This window comes from Hyla sarda, chromosome 5, assembly GCF_029499605.1.
Source record: "Hyla sarda isolate aHylSar1 chromosome 5, aHylSar1.hap1, whole genome shotgun sequence".
NCBI classification, from domain to species: Eukaryota; Metazoa; Chordata; class Amphibia; order Anura; family Hylidae; genus Hyla; species Hyla sarda.
Window position 1 is genome coordinate 184,045,513 of NC_079193.1, and position 18,907 is coordinate 184,064,419.

The window sequence follows — 18,907 nt, forward strand, 5'->3', positions numbered from 1 at the left end:
AATGAAATTTTTCGTGATCTCTTATATTCCTGTGTTGTTGTGTATCTGGACGATATTCTGATTTTTTCTGCCAACTTAGAAGAACATCGCCAGCATGTCCGCATGGTTCTTCAGAGACTTCGAGACAATCAACTTTATGCCAAAATGGAGAAATGTCTGTTTGAATGTCAATCTCTTCCTTTCCTAGGATACTTGGTCTCTGGCCAGGGACTACAAATGGACCCAGATAAACTCTCTGCCGTCTTAGATTGGCCACGCCCCTCCGGACTCCGTGCTATCCAACGTTTTTTGGGGTTCGCCAATTATTACAGACAATTCATTCCACATTTTTCCACTATTGTGGCTCCTATCGTGGCTTTAACCAAGAAGAATGCCAATCCTAAATCCTGGTCTCCCCAAGCGGAAGACGCATTTAAACGGCTCAAGTCTGCCTTTTCTTCTGCTCCCGTGCTCTCCAGACCTGACCCATCTAAACCCTTCCTATTGGAGGTTGATGCCTCCTCAGTGGGAGCTGGAGCGGTCCTTCTACAAAAAAATTCTTCTGGGCATGCTGTTACTTGTGTTTTTTTTTCTAGGACCTTCTCTCCGGCGGAGAGGAACTACTCCATCGGGGATCGAGAACTACTGGCCATTAAATTGGCACTTGAGGAATGGAGGCATCTGCTGGAGGGATCAAAATTTCCAGTTATCATTTACACCGATCACAAGAATCTCTCCTATCTCCAGTCTGCCTAACGGCTGAATCCTCGCCAGGCCAGGTGGTCGTTGTTCTTTGCCCGTTTTAACTTTGAAATTCATTTTCGCCCTGCCGACAAGAACATTAGGGCCGATGCTCTCTCTCGTTCCTCGGATGCCTCGGAAGTAGAGGTCTCTCCGCAACACATCATTCCTCCTGACTGTCTGATCTCCACTTCTCCAGTCTCCATCAGGCAAACTCCTCCAGGGAAGACCTTCGTTTCTCCACGCCAACGTCTCGGGATTCTCAAATGGGGTCACTCCTCCCACCTCGCAGGCCATGCGGGCATCAAAAAGTCCTTGCAACTCATCTCTCGTTTCTATTGGTGGCCGACTCTGGAGACGGATGTTGTTGATTTTGTGCGGGCCTGTACTGTCTGTGCCCGGGATAAGACTCCTCGCCAGAAGCCTGCTGGTCTCCTTCATCCTCTGCCTGTCCCCGAACAGCCTTGGTCTCTGATTGGTATGGACTTTATTACAGACTTACCCCCATCCCGTGGCAACACTGTTGTTTGGGTGGTCGTTGATCGATTTTCCAAGATGGCACATTTTATTCCTCTTCCTGGTCTCCCTTCAGCGCCTCAGTTGGCAAAACAATTTTTTGTTCACATTTTTCGTCTTCACGGTTTGCCCACACAGATCGTCTCGGATAGAGGCGTCCAATTCGTGTCTAAATTCTGGAGGGCCCTCTGTAAACAGCTCAAGATTAAATTAAACTTCTCTTCTTCTTATCATCCCCAATCCAATGGGCAAGTAGAAAGAATTAACCAGGTCCTGGGTGACTATTTACGGCATTTTGTTTCCTCCAGGATGACTGGGCAGATCTTCTACCATGGGCCGAATTTTCATACAACTTCAGAGTCTCAGAATCTTCTGCTAAGTCCCCATTTTTCGTGGTGTACGGCCGTCACCCTCTTCCCCCCCTCCCTACTCCCTTGCCCTCTGGTTTGCCCGCTGTGGATGAAGTGACTCGTGATCTTTCCACCATATGGAAAGAGACCCAAAATTCTCTTTTACAGGCTTCATCCCGCATGAAAAGGTTTGCCGATAAGAAAAGAAGAACTCCCCCCATTTTTGCGCCCGGAGACAAGGTATGGCTCTCCGCTAAATATGTCCGCTTTCGTGTCCCCAGTTACAAACTGGGACCACGCTATCTTGGTCCTTTCAAAGTCTTGTGCCAGATTAATCCTGTCTCTTACAAACTCCTTCTTCCTCCTTCTCTCCGTATTCCCAATGCCTTCCATGTCTCTCTCCTTAAACCACTCATCATTAATCGCTTCTCTCCCAAATTTGTTTCTCCCACTCCTGTTTCCGGCTCTTCTGACGTCTTCTCCGTGAAGGAGATTCTGGCCTCCAAGACGGTCAGAGGAAAAAAATTTTTCCAGGTGGATTGGGAGGGCTGTGGTCCTGAAGAGAGATCCTGGGAACCTGAGGACAACATCCTAGACAAAAGTCTTGTCCTCAGGTTCTCAGGCTCCAAGAGGAGGGGGAGACCCAAGGGGGGGGGGTACTGTTACGCCGAGCGCTCCGGGTCCCCGCTCCTCCCCGGAGCGCTCGCAACATTCTCGCAATTGCAGCGCCCCGGTCAGACCTGCTGACCGGGTGCGCTGCGATACCTCTCCCAGCCGGGATGCGATTCGCTATGCGGCAGGCGCCCGCTCGCGATGCGCATCCCGGCTCCCGTACCTGACTCGCTCTCCGTCGGTCTTGTCCCGGCGCGCGCGGCCCCGCTCCCTAGGGCGCGCGCGCGCCGGGTCTCTGCGATTTAAAGGGCCAGTGTGCCGCTGATTGGCGCCTGGTTCTCATTAGTGAATTCACCTGTGCACTTCCCTATATAACCTCACTTCCCCTTCCCTTCCTTGCCGGATCTTGTTGCCATCGTGCCAGTGAAAGCGTTTCCCAGTGTGTTCCTAGCCTGTGTTCCAGACCTCCTGCCGTTGCCCCTGACTACGATCCTTGCTGCCTGCCCCGACCTTCTGCTACGTCCGACCTTGCTCTTGTCTACTCCCTTGTACCGCGCCTATCTTCAGCAGTCAGAGAGGTTGAGCCGTTGCTAGTGGATACGACCTGGTTGCTACCGCCGCTGCAAGACCATCCCGCTTTGCGGCGGGCTCTGGTGAAAACCAGTAGCAGCTTAGAACCGGTCCACTAGCACGGTCCACGCCAATCCCTCTCTGGCACAGAGGATCCACCTCCTGCCAGCCGAATCGTGACATAAATTAATAATAAATAAAGGTGCTAGACACATAAAAATTAGATGTACATGGTCAGGATTAGGTACCTAGTGATATATATATATATATATATATATAAGAAAAGTTTTTTGTTGGATCTGACGGGTACAGTTTAAGGATATTGTTATAAAGTTTGGAGGAGGAACTAACCACAAGAAATGTTTTCAAGAGGATGTTTGTCATCAAAAGCCTCAGACTATGATTAAGAATGCCAAGTTTAAAATGCATTAGTCATCCACTCTGGGTTGCTGTGTTTTAATTATGTTTTATATGCCTCAATAAATGACAATTGTGGACCTTTTCCACATGAGTTGGCATCATTTCTTGGAATCTGGATCTGGCTTGCTTGAGTAGGCCATGCTCCAAGGCGGGAATTACCGATGATTGTGCCGGTGTGGTCAACTGAAGGTTCTTTGGGAATTTACCAGTTGTTACAAACATGGCGATACTTATTATATATAGTGCTTTATTGGAAAATGGGCATTTTTTTTTCAATTTAAATATTTATTGTAAATCATTTTATTTATAATTCAGTATTCATGTGAGGGGTAATTGTGTCAAACTTAAACGCTGCAGGACCTTACTTATATGCATCATTGCGGCGTGTGGAAATGCTGGGAATGGGACATTATATAGAGCCATATGGTCAGCAGCATGTCCACTGCCTGTCTTTATATTACAGTAGACTCTCCCAATAGCAGACACTCACAGGAAAAAAAAACTGTCCCCTATTGAAAAATCTTTATAAATGACCAAATACTGTACTGTACTCACTCCAAAGTGTAATTACCCATGAAACACTATAAAAGCCATATGACAGTAGAATCTACCAGTGCCATTTAATTACCCCTTATCACCCCCTGTACCATTTCCTGCCATTTTTCCCCCTCTTGATCCCTCCAATGCCACTTCATTCCATTCCTTCCTTCATTCCCCCCTCTGTGCAAATTCATCCCCCCAGTGCAATTTCATTCCCCCCTTTATCCCCTGTGCCATTTCTTCACCCCTGTGCCTTGTGCCAAATCATTACCCCCCCCCCCTCCGCTTGTGCTACATGACCTTTCCCTCCTCCCCCCGTTGTTCTTCTTACCTGGCTAGCAGGCTCAGGTGCAGGGGCTCTCAGCGGGTTTGAGGGTCGTCTGACATCCTCTGTGCTGCATCTACTGAGAGCAGCTGCTGCGGGCAGCGGTGACTGCAGGCACTGACGAGTGAAGTCAGTAGAGTGACTCGTCACTGCTGGCAGCACCTGCTGCTTACAGCCTCTCAGTAGGTGCAGCGCAAAGAACGTCAGGAGACCCTCAAACCTGCTGAGAGCCCCTGCACCTGAGCCTGCTGGCCAGATAAGAACAACAGAGGGAGGAGGGAAGGGGAAAAGTGATGTGGCACAAGGGTAAGGGGGTATGATTTATTAACAGGGGGAATAAAGTGGCACAGGGGAATAAAGGGGAAATTAAATGGCACAGGTGGGATAAAGGGGGAAAGAAATGGCACAGGGGGGATGAAATGGCATAGGGGGTGGTAAAGAGGGGGTGATACATTTGCATAGAGGGTAATAAAGGGGGAATGAACTGGCACAGGGGGATCAAGGATAAATAATGTGGCACAGGGGGTAATAGGGGGGATGATTTGGCACAGAGGGATCGGGGGAGGATGATGTGGCCAGCAGACATACAGAAGCAGGAGACCACTGTTTAAATAGCGGTCTTCTGCTTTTATGCTGGGGCTGCTACAGTGGGGTTTAGTGGGGTCCAGGGGCCCCTAGGAGCCCGGGCCTCTTAATGGGGTATTGGTTGTATGCCCCTGACGACGGCCCTGTGTACAAAATGTTTTATCCCCTATTGGGTGTGTTTTGTCCCTCATTGGGAGTGTTTTATCCCCTATTGGGTGTGTTTGTGTCTGCTATTGGGAGTGTCCCCTATTCAGAGGGTGCAAATACATTAAGTCTTATGGGACACTGCTGGGGAATAAAAAACTGTCCACTATTGGAAGGTGTCCCCTATTTGGAGGTGTCTGCTAATGGAGCTTTTGCCATAGTACATTTTCTTCTGCTCACATGTAAATAGATATATATATATATTTCCCCCTGTCAATATGTATTTTTTTTTATATAACTCATAGATCCATGTTTATATTTCTATATAGTATTTTTTCCCAGCCATACTACTAAAAAGTATGGGAGGAGGCCCTCTACTGTATTTAGCGGGGTTCCTGCCCATCTTACATGCAAACTAAAAAAACAAGAACAAAGCACTGTTAAATAGTTTTTATGGTATCTTCAGGCTGTTTCAATGTCACTACTGTTATGTTTTTCAGGATACGATATTATCTCTGTTACGTTTCTCATATAGCCAGGTTGTTACCTTTAGGCACTCACAATATCATCACTGCTACATTCCTAATATATTTAGGTTGCCATGTTTTCAGGATGTCACAATATCATCATTGTCATATTTCTCATGTATCTAGGCCTGTTATATATTCTGGTTGTTACAGAATCCGCTTAGAAATGAGTTGCCACTGCCTGTGCAATGTCCGGATGACATTTTTCCGGATCAGAATTCCACCATGCCAATAGGGCCTTAGGTTATTGATGAATTTCCTGGGAAATCCTCATCAAAATCTGTAATTTCTTGCCAAATATTCCCACCAAAAATCCTTGTCAATGGAGATTTAGAGAAGAATTCCAAAGTGCAAGAGTATCATTTCACAAAGAATCCTTGTTAGAGAATTGATATGTTAGTTATTGAAGCAGAAAATAAATAGGCACTGTCAGAATCAAAAACTTTGTTGTACAAAGTTTTGTACATTTTGCCAAAACGTTAACCTTTCTAATATATCTGAGATTTGCACACTAATTTGTAATTTTTTTTTGCTGCTCTTTGGCATGTTCGCCAAGTGGGTGGGGCTTGTTGCAAAGGTGGCATGGCCTCCCCCACACACGAAATTTACTACAATTTATGCCTACTAGTAAATTTCTAATGCTTCTGCATAAGAAGGTCGGATGCACCTGGATTCATCTGGATAAATCTAATGCGATCACTTGCAGGGGTTTATAGGGGTTATCCAGGAAAAAAAAACTTTTATATATATATATATATATATATATATATAAATCAACTGGCTCCAGAAAGTTAAACAGATTTGTAAATGACTTCTATTAAAAAATCTTAATCCTTTCAGTACTTATGAGCTGCTGAAGTTGAGTTGTTCTTTTTTTGTCTAAGTGCTCTCTGATGACACCTGTCTCGGGAACTGTCCAGAGTAGAAGCAAATCCCCATAGCAAACCTCTCCTACTCTGTGCAATTCCTGAGACAAGCAGAGATGTCAGCAGAGAGCACTGTTGTGAGACAGAAAACAGCAACTCAACTTCAGCAGCTGATAATTATTAGAAGGATTAACATTTTTTAATAGAAGTAATTTACAGATCTGTTTAACTTTCTGGAGCCAGTTGATATATAAAAATATTTTTTTTCCTGGAATACCCCTTTAAATAAGAGTGGTGGACTAAATATCGACTAAATTCTCCCCTATGTGATGTGTAAGTCCAGCCTAAATGTGTGCTGCATTTATCTGTGGCCACATTTAACCTTACAATTCATGTGATCCAAAAGGAAATCATTGACTCACATAATTTGTGGGTAAAAAGCCACAGGAAAAAATGCAACCAAAATGCATTTACTAAAACATAGAGAAAACCTGCATGTAACAGCCCCCCAAAAAAATATGCTAATTTTGAGCTGTATTTGACGCTGCAGATGCGCTGTCCGCAGTCACAAAGTGAAAACAGAGCGGGCTCCCTGCAGCTCTGTGTGTCTGCTCATAGCGACAGATTTCCAGACACACAGAGCTACCTGGTCACAGCAGGAACCTCGCTCTGTGACTGCTGATACCGCATCTGCAGATTCGCTGTGTGACCCTACCCTAAAAATATAGGCTTAAAAGAGTCATTGCTGTGTATGGCAATTTTTACATGGCAGAATTTCCGAGTGGTATTCTGCGGAAATATTTGGTTGGAAATTCTGCTGCAGCAGAATCCCATTAATTTCATTGCCGTCTATGAAGATGGTGCATTTCCAAGCAGTCCTAGCACCTCTGCAACATGCAAATGTGCGGGACATCCTTCCCTGTTTTTTGGGCAGGCATTACGCACATTTTCGGCTGTGTGAACTTAGCCTATGGCTGGGTTTACATGGCAGAATTCCCTCACTGAATTTCCTCTACTTCTCCATGCAAAAATCCTGGCACACAAGTAATATGAGGCAGATCCAAGCAGAATTTCCATGTGGAAACTCTAAATGGAATCCTTGAGAAATGTAAAGCCCCATTGACATCAATAGAAGGTCCTGATCAGGATGATTTTCGAAGAGGAAATTCTGCCATGTGAACCCAGCCTATGAGTGCTAGAAGTATACTGCCACCCAGTGATAGTGCCGAGTACTGCAGCCAGTTATCCCAATATGCAGTATGTCTCCTCCGAGCGTCAGAAAAGCCGCATATAGGGGGTTGTATTTTACTTGAAAAGCAGCAGGTAAATGTAAAGGCTAAATCAAAAGTCAATAGGAAGTAGATTATAGAACAGATCCCAGTCACACTTCCATTTAACAACTGAAGCACAGATCCCTTATAGAGCGCTGTGGAATTTGGCGGCGCTATAATATGTGACCTGGGTCCCTTTAAGAACCAGTAGCTTCGCTGAGAAGCTTTTTTCTTAGGTCACCATGGCAACGTGTCCCTGTCTAGCGCGCGCTGTAGCTCTTCCAGATCCATTGCAGATTTTTACCCGGATCTTCGCTCTACTGCGTCTGCGCACTGACCAAGCCGCTGCCTTCCGCATCTCTGTGACGTCACATACCAGAAGTGACGACACAGGTTGCATGGACTGTGGACGAATGATAAACATTGAGGTGAGGAGAATCTGGGAAGTAAGGAGGATCAGGTGGTTAGTTGTTGTATACAGAGGAGTTGTGTGTGTTGTATACAGAGGAGTAGTGTGTGTTTAGTTGTTGTATACAGAGCAGTAGTGTGTGTGTTGTATACAGAGGAGTAGTGTGTGTTTAGTTGTTCTATACAGAGCAGTAGTGTGTGTGTTGTATACAGAGGAGTAGTGTGTGTGTGTGTGTGTTGTATACAGAAGAGTAGTGTGTGTTGTATACAGAAGAGTAGTGTGTGTTGTATACAGAGGAGTAGTGTGTGTTGTATACAGAGGAGTAGTGTGTGTTGTATACAGAGGAGTAGTGTGTGTTGTATACAGAGGAGTAGTGTGTGTTGTATACAGAGGAGTAGTGTGTGTTGTATACAGAGGAGTAGTGTGTTGTATACAGAGGAGTAGTGTGTGTGTGTGTTGTATACAGAGGAGTAGTGTGTGTTGTATACAGAAGAGTAGTGTGTGTTGTATACAGAAGAGTAGTGTGTGTTGTATACAGAGGAGTAGTGTGTGTTGTATACAGAGGAGTAGTGTGTGTTGTATACAGAGGAGTAGTGTGTGTTGTATACAGAGGAGTAGTGTGTGTTGTATACAGAGGAGTAGTGTGTGTGTGTTGTATACAGAGGAGTAGTGTGTGTGTGTGTTGTATACAGAGGAGTAGTGTGTGTGTGTGTGTGTGTTGTATACAGAGGAGTAGTGTGTGTGTGTTGTATACAGAGGAGTAGTGTGTGTGTGTTGTATACAGAGGAGTAGTGTGTGTGTGTTGTATACAGAGGAGTAGTGTGTGTGTGTTGTATACAGAAGAGTAGTGTGTGTTGTATACAGAGGAGTAGTGTGTGTTGTATACAGAGGAGTAGTGTGTGTTGTATACAGAGGAGTAGTGTGTGTTGTATACAGAGGAGTAGTGTGTGTTGTATACAGAGGAGTAGTGTGTGTTGTATACAGAGGAGTAGTGTGTGTGTGTTGTATACAGAGGAGTAGTGTGTGTGTGTGTTGTATACAGAGGAGTAGTGTGTGTGTGTTGTATACAGAGGAGTAGTGTGTGTGTGTTGTATACAGAGGAGTAGTGTGTGTGTGTTGTATACAGAGGAGTAGTGTGTGTGTGTTGTATACAGAGGAGTAGTGTGTGTGTGTTGTATACAGAGGAGTAGTGTGTGTGTGTTGTATACAGAGGAGTAGTGTGTGTGTGTTGTATACAGAGGAGTAGTGTGTGTGTGTTGTATACAGAAGAGTAGTGTGTGTGTGTTGTATACAGAAGAGTAGTGTGTGTGTGTTTAGTTGTATACAGAGGAGTAGTATGTGTACACTGCTGAGGATGTTCCTGTATCGGTCATTGTGTGATCACATTGTTATATACAGAGGAGGAGTGTGTGTGTACACTGCTGAGGATGTTCCTGTATCGGTCATTGTGTGATCACATTGTATACAGAGGAGTAGTGTGTGCACACTGCAGAGGATGTCCATGTGTCGGTTGTTGTGATCAGATTGTGGTATATAGAGGAGTACTGTGTGTACTGCTGAGGATGTTCCTTTATCAGTCACATTCAGAGGAGTAGTATGTGTACACTGCTGAGGATGTTCCTGTATCAGTCATTGTGTGATCACATTGTTATATACAGAGGAGGAGTGTGTGTACTACTGTTCCTGTATGGATCATTGTGTGATCACATTGTATATAGAGGAGTAGTGTGTGTACGCTGCTGAGGATATTTCTGTATCGGTCATTGTGTGATCACATTGTATACAGAGGAGTAGTGTGTGTGTGTGTGTGTGTGTGTGTACACTGCTGAGGATGTTCCTGTATCAGTCATTGTGTGATCACATTGTTATATACAGAGGAGGAGTGTGTATACTATTGTTCCTGTATGGATCATTGTGTGATCACATTGTATATAGAGGAGTAGTGTGTGTGTGTGTGTGTGTGTGCACTGCTGAGGATGTTCCTGTATCAGTCATTGTGTGATCACATTGTTATATACAGAGGAGGAGTGTGTATGCTGCTGTTCCTGTATGGATCATTGTGTGATCACATTGTATATAGAGGAGTAGTGTGTGTGTGTGTGTGTGTGTGTGTGTGCACTGCTGAGGATGTTCCTGTATCAGTCATTGTGTGATCACATTGTTATATACAGAGGAGGAGTGTGTATACTATTGTTCCTGTATGGATCATTGTGTGATCACATTGTATATAGAGGAGTAGTGTGTGTGTGTGTGTGTGTGTGTGTGTGTGCACTGCTGAGGATGTTCCTGTATCAGTCATTGTGTGATCACATTGTTATATACAGAGGAGGAGTGTGTGTACTACTGTTCCTGTATGGATCATTGTGTGATCACATTGTATATAGAGGAGTAGTGTGTGTGTGTGTGTGTGTGTGTGTGTACACTGCTGAGGATGTTCCTGTATCAGTCATTGTGTGATCACATTGTTATATACAGAGGAGGAGTGTGTGTACTACTGTTCCTGTATGGATCATTGTGTGATCACATTGTATATAGAGGAGTAGTGTGTGTGTGTGTTTGTGTGTGTGCACACTGCAGAGGAGTCCATGTGTCTGTTGTTTTGATGAGATTGTGGTATATAGAGGAGTACTGTGTGTATAACTGTGAAATTACATTCAGAGGAGTAGTGTGTGTACTGCTGAGGATGTTCCTGTATCTGTCATTGTGTGATCACATTGTATACAGAGGAGTACTGTGTGTACTGCTGAGGATGTTCCTGTATCAATCACATTCAGAGGAGTAGTATGTGTACACTGCTGAGGATGTTCCTGTATCAGTCATTGTGTGATCACATTGTATACAGAGGAGTACTGTGTGTACTGCTGAGGATGTTCCTGTATCAATCACATTCAGAGGAGTAGTATGTGTACACTGCTGAGGATGTTCCTGTATCAGTCAATGTGTGATCACATTGTGGTATATAGAGGAATAGTGTGTGTGCACACTCAGAGGTAGCTCCAGTTATACTTTACAAATCTATTATACTGACCAATAATATCAGTGTTATATTATCACTATATTTATTACCATTATACTGTTACTGACCAAATCCTGTATACTGATACCAATATTACCAGTACAAAAAACAAAAATGGTGAGAACTTCCAAACAAAGTGAAATATGTGCACACTGCTAGCTGTGTTACCAGTGAGGGACAAATACTGCCACACCATGACTACCATTGCCACTGACTAATACAATAACACTGTTATGGAATAATGTTCACTATGCGAAGACCAATCTGGGGAATTTAGACCAATGGGGGGACTTTTCAACATACACACTTCCACAGTTTGAGGGGAATTTATCAATCTGTTTAGACTGCTTTTTTGGTCTAAATTTGTCGCAGGCTGACCCAGTGCAATTTTATCTGTGACATGTCATTTAGACCTTATACCTTTCTTATTCAGAGCACTTTGGGGGAGATTTATCAAAACCTGTGTAGAGAGAGAGAGAGGTGCAATTGCCTGTGGCAACCAATCAGATTGCTTCTTTTATCTTTATAGAGACCTGTAAAAAATGAAAGAAGCAATCTGGTTGTCATGGGCAACTGCAGCACTCTTCCTCTACACAGGTTTTGATAAATCTCCCCTTTGTGCTGTGGTCACCAATTTATGTGCAACTTTTTGTGAAATGTCTCTCAAAAGTCTCACGGGCCAGATTTAGAAGGTATCACAGGGAAGGTGAACCCTTTTATTCTACCATAAAATGTACGGGGCAACCAAAAAATATTTGTAGGGAAATTGATAAGAAAACCGCAACTTTTGAAAGGTTTCTTTTTTGCATCAGTGCACCAGGATGTACATTTACATTTAATGTCGTTAAGGGGTTAATGTTCACTGGCCGGCGGCCGCTGTAGAGTAGTGTAGGAACTGGAGACTGCGTTCTGTGCCAATCACGGTGACAGTATAAATAATGTCCCAGCACTCGCCTAGAATAAGGAGCTTCCTTTAAATCAAACAGGACGCGTTTCGGTGGTAGCCTTCCTCTGTCCGGTTTGGTTTAAAGAATATGCAATAAATCTCCTTATCCCTGAATATACTTGGTGAGTTCTGGCACTTTATTTACACTGTTACTAGACCTGATCCACCACGTGCACCACCCCCAACGGTAGTGCCGACCAACATATATACTAATCACAGTGACAGACGCACCTGAACTGAAAGAGAAGGGAGTCACGGATGGTCACTGGAGTAGTTATCGGAGGCGCCTCTCTACTTTCTGTACCTTGCACCCCTGTCTGTACCCTGCATTCACCAATGAGAACAGCCTACCCAACATGTCTCCACAGCCATATTTTTTATGGCCGCTCTCTCCTGAGATGCTGATATGTAAGCAATGTGCAATGAGGACTTATACCCCTCTTACCATTTATTACAGGTCTATTGGATATGCCATAAATGTCTGATCTCTGGAGGTCTGGAAACTGGGAACTCTACTTTTATCAAAAAATGTGAGTATTAAGCCCCTCCATCCCTGGTGGACAGGGTGAGCTACAGACAATAGGTAAACGCATCCATGTTAATCTACAGTGTCTGTAATAGAAACACTTTATTACTTGTTCGAGTTACAAATTAAATGTATGGAGAAAATGTCACTGGTCACTGGTTGATATAAACAACTTCTACCGATCTAATTATGATCTGTAACATATTTGTATATCCCTTTATTTACCAAGAATGACTTCTTACCCCAGCAAAAAAAAAGCTTTAAAAGGGATACTCCGCTGCTCAGTGTTTGGAACAAATTGTTCTGAACGCTGGAGTCGGGAGCTCATGACGTAATAGCCCCACCGCTCATGATGTCACGCCCCACCCCCTCATGCCGCCAAGCCCCCTCCCCTCAATGCAAGTCTAAGGGAGGGGGCGTGACAGCCGCCACGCCCCCTCCCATAGACTTGCATTGAGGGGGCGGGGTTATGACGTCACGAACTGCCAGCTCCAGCGTTCGGAACAGTTTGTTCCAAACGCTGAGCAGTGGCGTACCCCTTTAAAGTTTTTGCCTCTACTGCAATCAGCTGGTTAGGCTAAGTCTCTAGTAGCAGAGATCCAACACCAGTGGTCCCATTGGGTTATGGGTTCAATAGTAAATTTTCCAATCCCCTTCTGGGAGGAGATCCTCCCTTCCGGGGAACAATACCCTATCTGTAACCCAATTAAAATATAACTTTTATTCTTATTACTTAAAAGGTCTATCTGTGATTGTGAAACTTATATATATTTAAAATTGTCAGGAAAGACAGTGTGTCTTCTTGTATTAGCCCACTTGGTGGTGCTATAGTGCTGGTGTAGGAGTTATCTTATTTCTCACTGTGTATGGTCAGTATATCACTCTACCATCACACAGTAACTCCGCACCCTTAATACACACTGTCTTCCTGTCTAAAAACTTGATAAATTGCTCTAACGTTTCGTTAGGAAACTAACTTCTTCAGAGAGCTGCCTAGGCTGGAGAACAGAGGAGATATACACCAGAGAAGTGGACATAGAAACATTCTTTTCTAATAACTCATAATATAAAGTTTCTTACATTTACTTGTACTGTTTTATGCAGAGTTTGTTGAACAGTAAGTTCACACCATCATTGTGGTCCGTTCAGCACAAAACAACGAAGCCGAAAGGGCCCTTTGCAAAACGGGTCCTGATGGATCCTATTGACGTCAATGGGGCCTATCAGGTGTCTGTTATTTTAGAGGAGTTGAGCGGAGAAAAAAAATTGTACTAAAGTTTGTATAATTTTCCGGCTTTTCAATAATCTGTTTTTTCTTTTAAACCCCTCCTCTGTATAAGAAAGCCATGCCCCGTTTCATGCTAAACTTTTTGATGTAGAATTTATCTTGTTGCACTAGCACCTGTCATCTGTGTATAAGCTTTTAGCACAATTTGCTTACAGGTTTTATATTTTCTGTTGTTTTTTAAAAGTAATGCAGGAATGATCCGCATATTTTTTGTTGGATTTGCAAATAACTTTCAAAAGATACATTAATTTTATATTATGCACCCTCTTTTCCCTGCAGCTGACCTTTACCATTTAGCTGCTGAGTATAAGCTACGGTCAGAGTAACTGCAAGCAATATTCTACTTGTGCTGGAAAGAGAAGCTCAGTGGTTCAACTATTACTGGTAGGTATTTTCTGTGAATATATTGAAACAAACTATTATTTTAATGGTTTTCTGTTGTGGTGTATTAAAAGGATTATCTGGGGAGCAGTAAAGTATTACCGCTACTCCCTGCCCTGCACTCCACCTCCGCATTCCGTGATAACTTTGGAGACAGAAGTGGGGAGGTGTACTCTCTTGTGATCACTGCGCGCTGGTGAGACTATTCCCCCATGTAGTAATCGGTGCTAGCCCTAGCCCCATCATTGTACGGCCATTGGCTACTGCATGGGTGGGTGCATGGTTTTGCCTGCATGGAATTATCACAATACCTCACATTTATTTATTATGATTAAAAGCCAGGATAGTCTGGAAACCTGTCGGTGTTAGCACAGCGCTATTATATCATGTGTAGTAAATCTGATTCAATTAACTTAAGTTTAACTGTTTTTCCTGGAGTGCGGGTTGACTCGAAATAGTGTCCAGGTCCATTGGCCTATTGGCCTTCGTCTGACCGGAACATCAATATTCCTTCAAAAATGAAGTATAAATGCATTCCATTACTGTAACTGGGTCATACAATCACAAGTCTGTCCCACAGAAAATCAGAGTGCTTTATGTGTGAGGAGTGGTCTGTCCTGGATCAGATGACTACATTTGAACTACAGGATGACATCATAATCTCTCAGACTCTCCTGGTGGCTCCCAGACCCCTCCCCACCCAGCTCTATCTGTATTCTGCTGCTATAATCTCTTTGGAATCAGTATATATAGCAGTTTTACACCTTACCTGAGGCTGCATTCACATGTTCAAAAATGCAATGTGTGAACACAGCCTAAACCAAACCACAACTCAGCAGTTTAGGCTTGTGATTAGGTTTGTTTCATTAAGGGAATTGCACCACCCCCTCTTTCTGCGAAGCCAGAGGATTCACGGGAAATATAGACAGGAATTAGTATGGCTAAAAACCCATGCCTGCCACATCAACTAAAACATGTAAGCACAAGGCATGCAAAAGAACTTCTGCATTTTTCTCTAATAATAGCCTATGCTCCACTTAATAAGAAAAACTCCCTGCAGTGCTTTTTTAAAGAAGAAGAAGAAGCATTTCTTTAGTATCACCCACAGTAACCTGTTGGTACAGGTTGGTAGTGCACATGACACTTATGATAATGATACTTATTCCTGATCCTTCACCCTGTTCGGCCCTTATCTTCAATATTCGAGAGGCAGGCTTGATGCATGGTGGCGCTCCAGGAGTATGCAGACGTCATTTGCTGCTGCTTTAAGCCTGCTTGCAGCGAGGCTGAGTGAGGAAGCAGAAGCATACAGCCTGCTGCCCGAATAAGGAGGATAATGGACAAACAGAGTGACAGATCAGAATAGGTAAGTTATATTATCATCAATCCTTATCCTTCTCTTTACACACCTGTACCAACAGGTTAGTGCAGGTGACATTGATGACAGATTTCCTTTAAATGGATAGTATATTAGTCTTGCCTGCATTGTGCACACTTCTGTTATAGTCCTCTGCTGGCAGTAAGCTACAGTACATATGAGCAGCTAGTTGTAGACTGCTGAATGTGGCTTTCTGTATCAGTTTCTGCTCTCCAAGATTAATGCATGTAGATCACACAGCGCTGTTAGGGTATGTTCACACTGAGAAATTGGAGAGGAATTCCTGCTTCAAAATTGCACCGCGGAATTTCCTTTTTTTTTCCGCGTGTAATTGACGCGAATTTTCCTCGTGGAATATAGAAGAGAACAGTATTTTTGTTTTGCTGGACTACAACCACCAATTTTAATTTCCCTTTTTTTTTTCCGCATGAAAACGTGTTCGGCGGGACTAAAAAATTTTACATTGCGGTATTTGAGAATTTAGACGCGGATTCCACATGAAGAAAGGACATGCTCATTCTTCATGCAGAATGGAATTCTGCTTGCAGTAATTCCTCAGTGAACTGAGGAGCGGAATTCTATTCAAATCAATGGGGTTTGGCACTGCTGAATGAATTGGAGAGGAATAAGTGAGCGGAATTACTCAAGTAAATTCCTCTCCAATTCCTCAGTGTGAACATACCCTAAGAATGTGCAACCACAGACCTTCTGCTAGGAGAAATGGAGCTGGATGCTGATTTTCTACATTAAGCGCTGTCACGTTAAAGACTGATATTTAATTTTGTGGGAAAATGTTCTGGATAACTGTGATGGACGGCTATATATGTATAAGTGTGCAATTAGAGAGCTGTCAATCACCGTAGTACCACCCAATTAACTACTTAGCCTAGAATAAGCAGAGGTTTACAGGAATAAATGACAAGTTATACTGGAACCTATCCCACAAACCTATATATAAATCTTTTAACCTGTTAAGGACGGCGGGCGTATTCATACGCCCCCGTTTTAAAGTCCTTAAGGACTGAGGGCGTATGGATACGCCTGTGAAAATTCCGGTCCCTGCCGGTAGCTGGTTGGGGACCGGATCGGGATGCCTGCTGAAATCATTCAGCAGGCATCCCGGCACATCGCCGAGGGGGGGTCCTGAGACCCCCACATGTCGGCGAACGGAGAAAATCGCATGTCAATTCAGACATGCGATTTTCTCCAATTCCGGGCTGATCGGGTCTCTGGTGACCCGATCACCCGGAAAATAGGGATGATCGGAATTGTCAGTGACAGCCCCGATCATCCTAAGGGATGGGAGTGAGGTTGCAGCGCTCCGATCTCCTCCTATCCCCTGCCATTAGTCAGAACTGAGTTCTGACCAATGGCAGCGCAGGACAGGGGGTTGCCATGGAAATCCCCCGTTCTGCCCACCCCTGGATGTCGGGCAGAACGGGGGGGAGAAGATGGAGGCCTGTACCTGAGGAGAACATGCGTGGGGCCCGTCGATCATCACAGACATTCAGCGGAGATCACGGCTCAGGTAGGGAATCGACGGTGGGGGGGGGAGAAATGAAAGTGAAAGTAAAGTGATCTTTACTGTGGCAACCACTAGGAAGGCCGGACTGCAACTCCCAGCATGTCCAGACAGACAAAGGCTGTCTGGGCATGCTGGGAGTTGTAGTTTTGGAACATCTGGAGGGTCACAGTTTGGTGACCACTGTTACAGTGGTGCCCAAACGGTAGCCCTCCAGATGTTGCCAAACTACAACTCTCAGCATGCCTAGACCACCCAGGCATGCTGGGATTTGTAGTTCTGTAACATCTGTCCCTTTCAATTTTCATGAAATTTTTTAAAATTGCTGCTCTACTTTGAAGCCCCCTAATTTTTTCAATAAGTAAAAATATGTCCATTTTATGATGCCAACATAAAGTGGACATATTGTATTTATGAATAAAAATTACATTTATATGGAATATCCATTTTCCTTACAAGTAGAGAGCTTCAAAGTTAGAAAAATGCACAATTTTAAAAATTTTCATGGAATTTGGGGATTTTTTACCAAGAAAAGGATGCAAGTAACGCCGAAAATTTAACACCAAAGTAAAGTAGAATATGTCACGAAAAAACAGTCTCAGAATCAGAATATTCGGTAAAAGTGTTTTAGAGTTATTAACGCTTAAAGTGACGGTGGTCAGAATTGCGAAAAAGGGCTCAGTCCTTAAGGGGTTAAGCAACTCCTGCTCTATAGCATGCTGCCTGCAGATTGGACTGTAGGCAGCCCTAAGTGACAGACTCCCTTTAATATAAATATGGAAAATCTTTTAGTCCCCACGATAACTAGGTTTTATTTGCTGTGGTTTTAAAGCAATTGGTGACCACTATAAAACAGCATTTAATTTTGTAGTTTTTTTGTAGTTTTTTGCTTCAATTCCGGGTCTCCTTTGTTGCTTACAGTGCCATTCTTGATCACAGGCTGTGTTCTGCATTGCAGCTTACTACTTAATTATCAGTGATTTTCAAATGCAAATTACATTACCTGTTATTTAAGCATTCACCTGTTGTGAACAAATACGTCAAATGAAAATTTGGATAAAAAAACTATGTGGAGATACTGAAAAAACCTTCCGCGCTAATGTGGTTTGTTTCATGTTTGTCTTTCAGCCATTCCTTAGCAGGAAAGCTGGGGACTGAATAGAAATGAGTTCGGAACAGAATAAACCACTCTTTGTTTGTGAGGTAAGTTTCTTTTTTTCTTAATGTATCCATTTTTATTTTATTGTTGAGCTGTTTGGTATTTTAATTTTTAAAATATGACTGATTTTTTTTTATATAAATATGGCACTCATGGTGATGGTGTTCAAGTACAATCTCAATCCTTGATAATTGGTACAAAAAACTTGGCACTCCATTTTCAGTACCGTATATACTCTAGTATAAGCCGACCCGAATATAAGCCGAGGCCCCTAATTTCACCCCAAAAACCCAGGAAAAGTTATTGACTCGACTATAAGCCTAGGGTGGGAAATACATCATCCCCCCCCCCCATTGTAATCATCCAGACCCTGTCATCATCCAGACCCCCGTCATCATCACCCTGTCATCATCCAGACCCCCCCCCCCTTCATCATCACCGCCTGTCAATCCCTTCAATCAGTGGTCTTCAACCTGCGGACCTCCAGATGTTGCAAAACTACAACTCCCAGCATGCCCGGACAGCCATCCGCTGTCCGGGCATGCTGGGAGTTGTAGTTTTGAAACATCTGGAGGTCCGCAGGTTGAAGACCACTGCCAGGCCTTCGTCATCATCCAGACCCCCCCTTTAGTTTTCTACTCTCCTCCCCTCGGTGGGAAGGAAGGGTGAGCTGGTCCGGCCCATCTATGCTGCAGGGACCGTCCGGTGGGGTGGGTTAGTCGTTCCGGGCTGTCCATTTTCACCGGAAGGCCCTATTCTCCGCTCCGGGCCCGGCCCCTACGCATGAATATCCCTGTGCGTTGTCGTCAAGGAAACGTCACTAGTAAATGCATTAA

The 18,907-nt window shown here is 43.9% G+C and overlaps 1 protein-coding gene across 8 annotated transcripts in view; it reads left to right on the top strand.

Moving 5' to 3' along the window:
• The window catches only part of LOC130273677 (uncharacterized), a 79,159-nt gene that overhangs the window by 5,137 nt on the left and 55,115 nt on the right, over positions 1-18,907 (top strand). For 2 of the 8 annotated variants that reach the window (XR_008844083.1, XM_056520879.1), the window contains exons 1-4: positions 7,733-7,874; positions 12,275-12,400; positions 13,911-14,015; positions 18,041-18,115. Coding sequence is in view for 7 of the 8 variants with exons in the window: in XM_056520879.1 (XP_056376854.1) it covers positions 18,077-18,115 (39 nt within the window). In the remaining variant the exon portion in view is untranslated. Of the gene's footprint in view, positions 1-7,732; positions 7,875-12,274; positions 12,401-13,910; positions 14,016-18,040; positions 18,116-18,907 lie in introns of those variants that run through there. The other 6 variants (XM_056520873.1, XM_056520878.1, XM_056520874.1 and 3 more) reach the window with 5 other exon arrangements.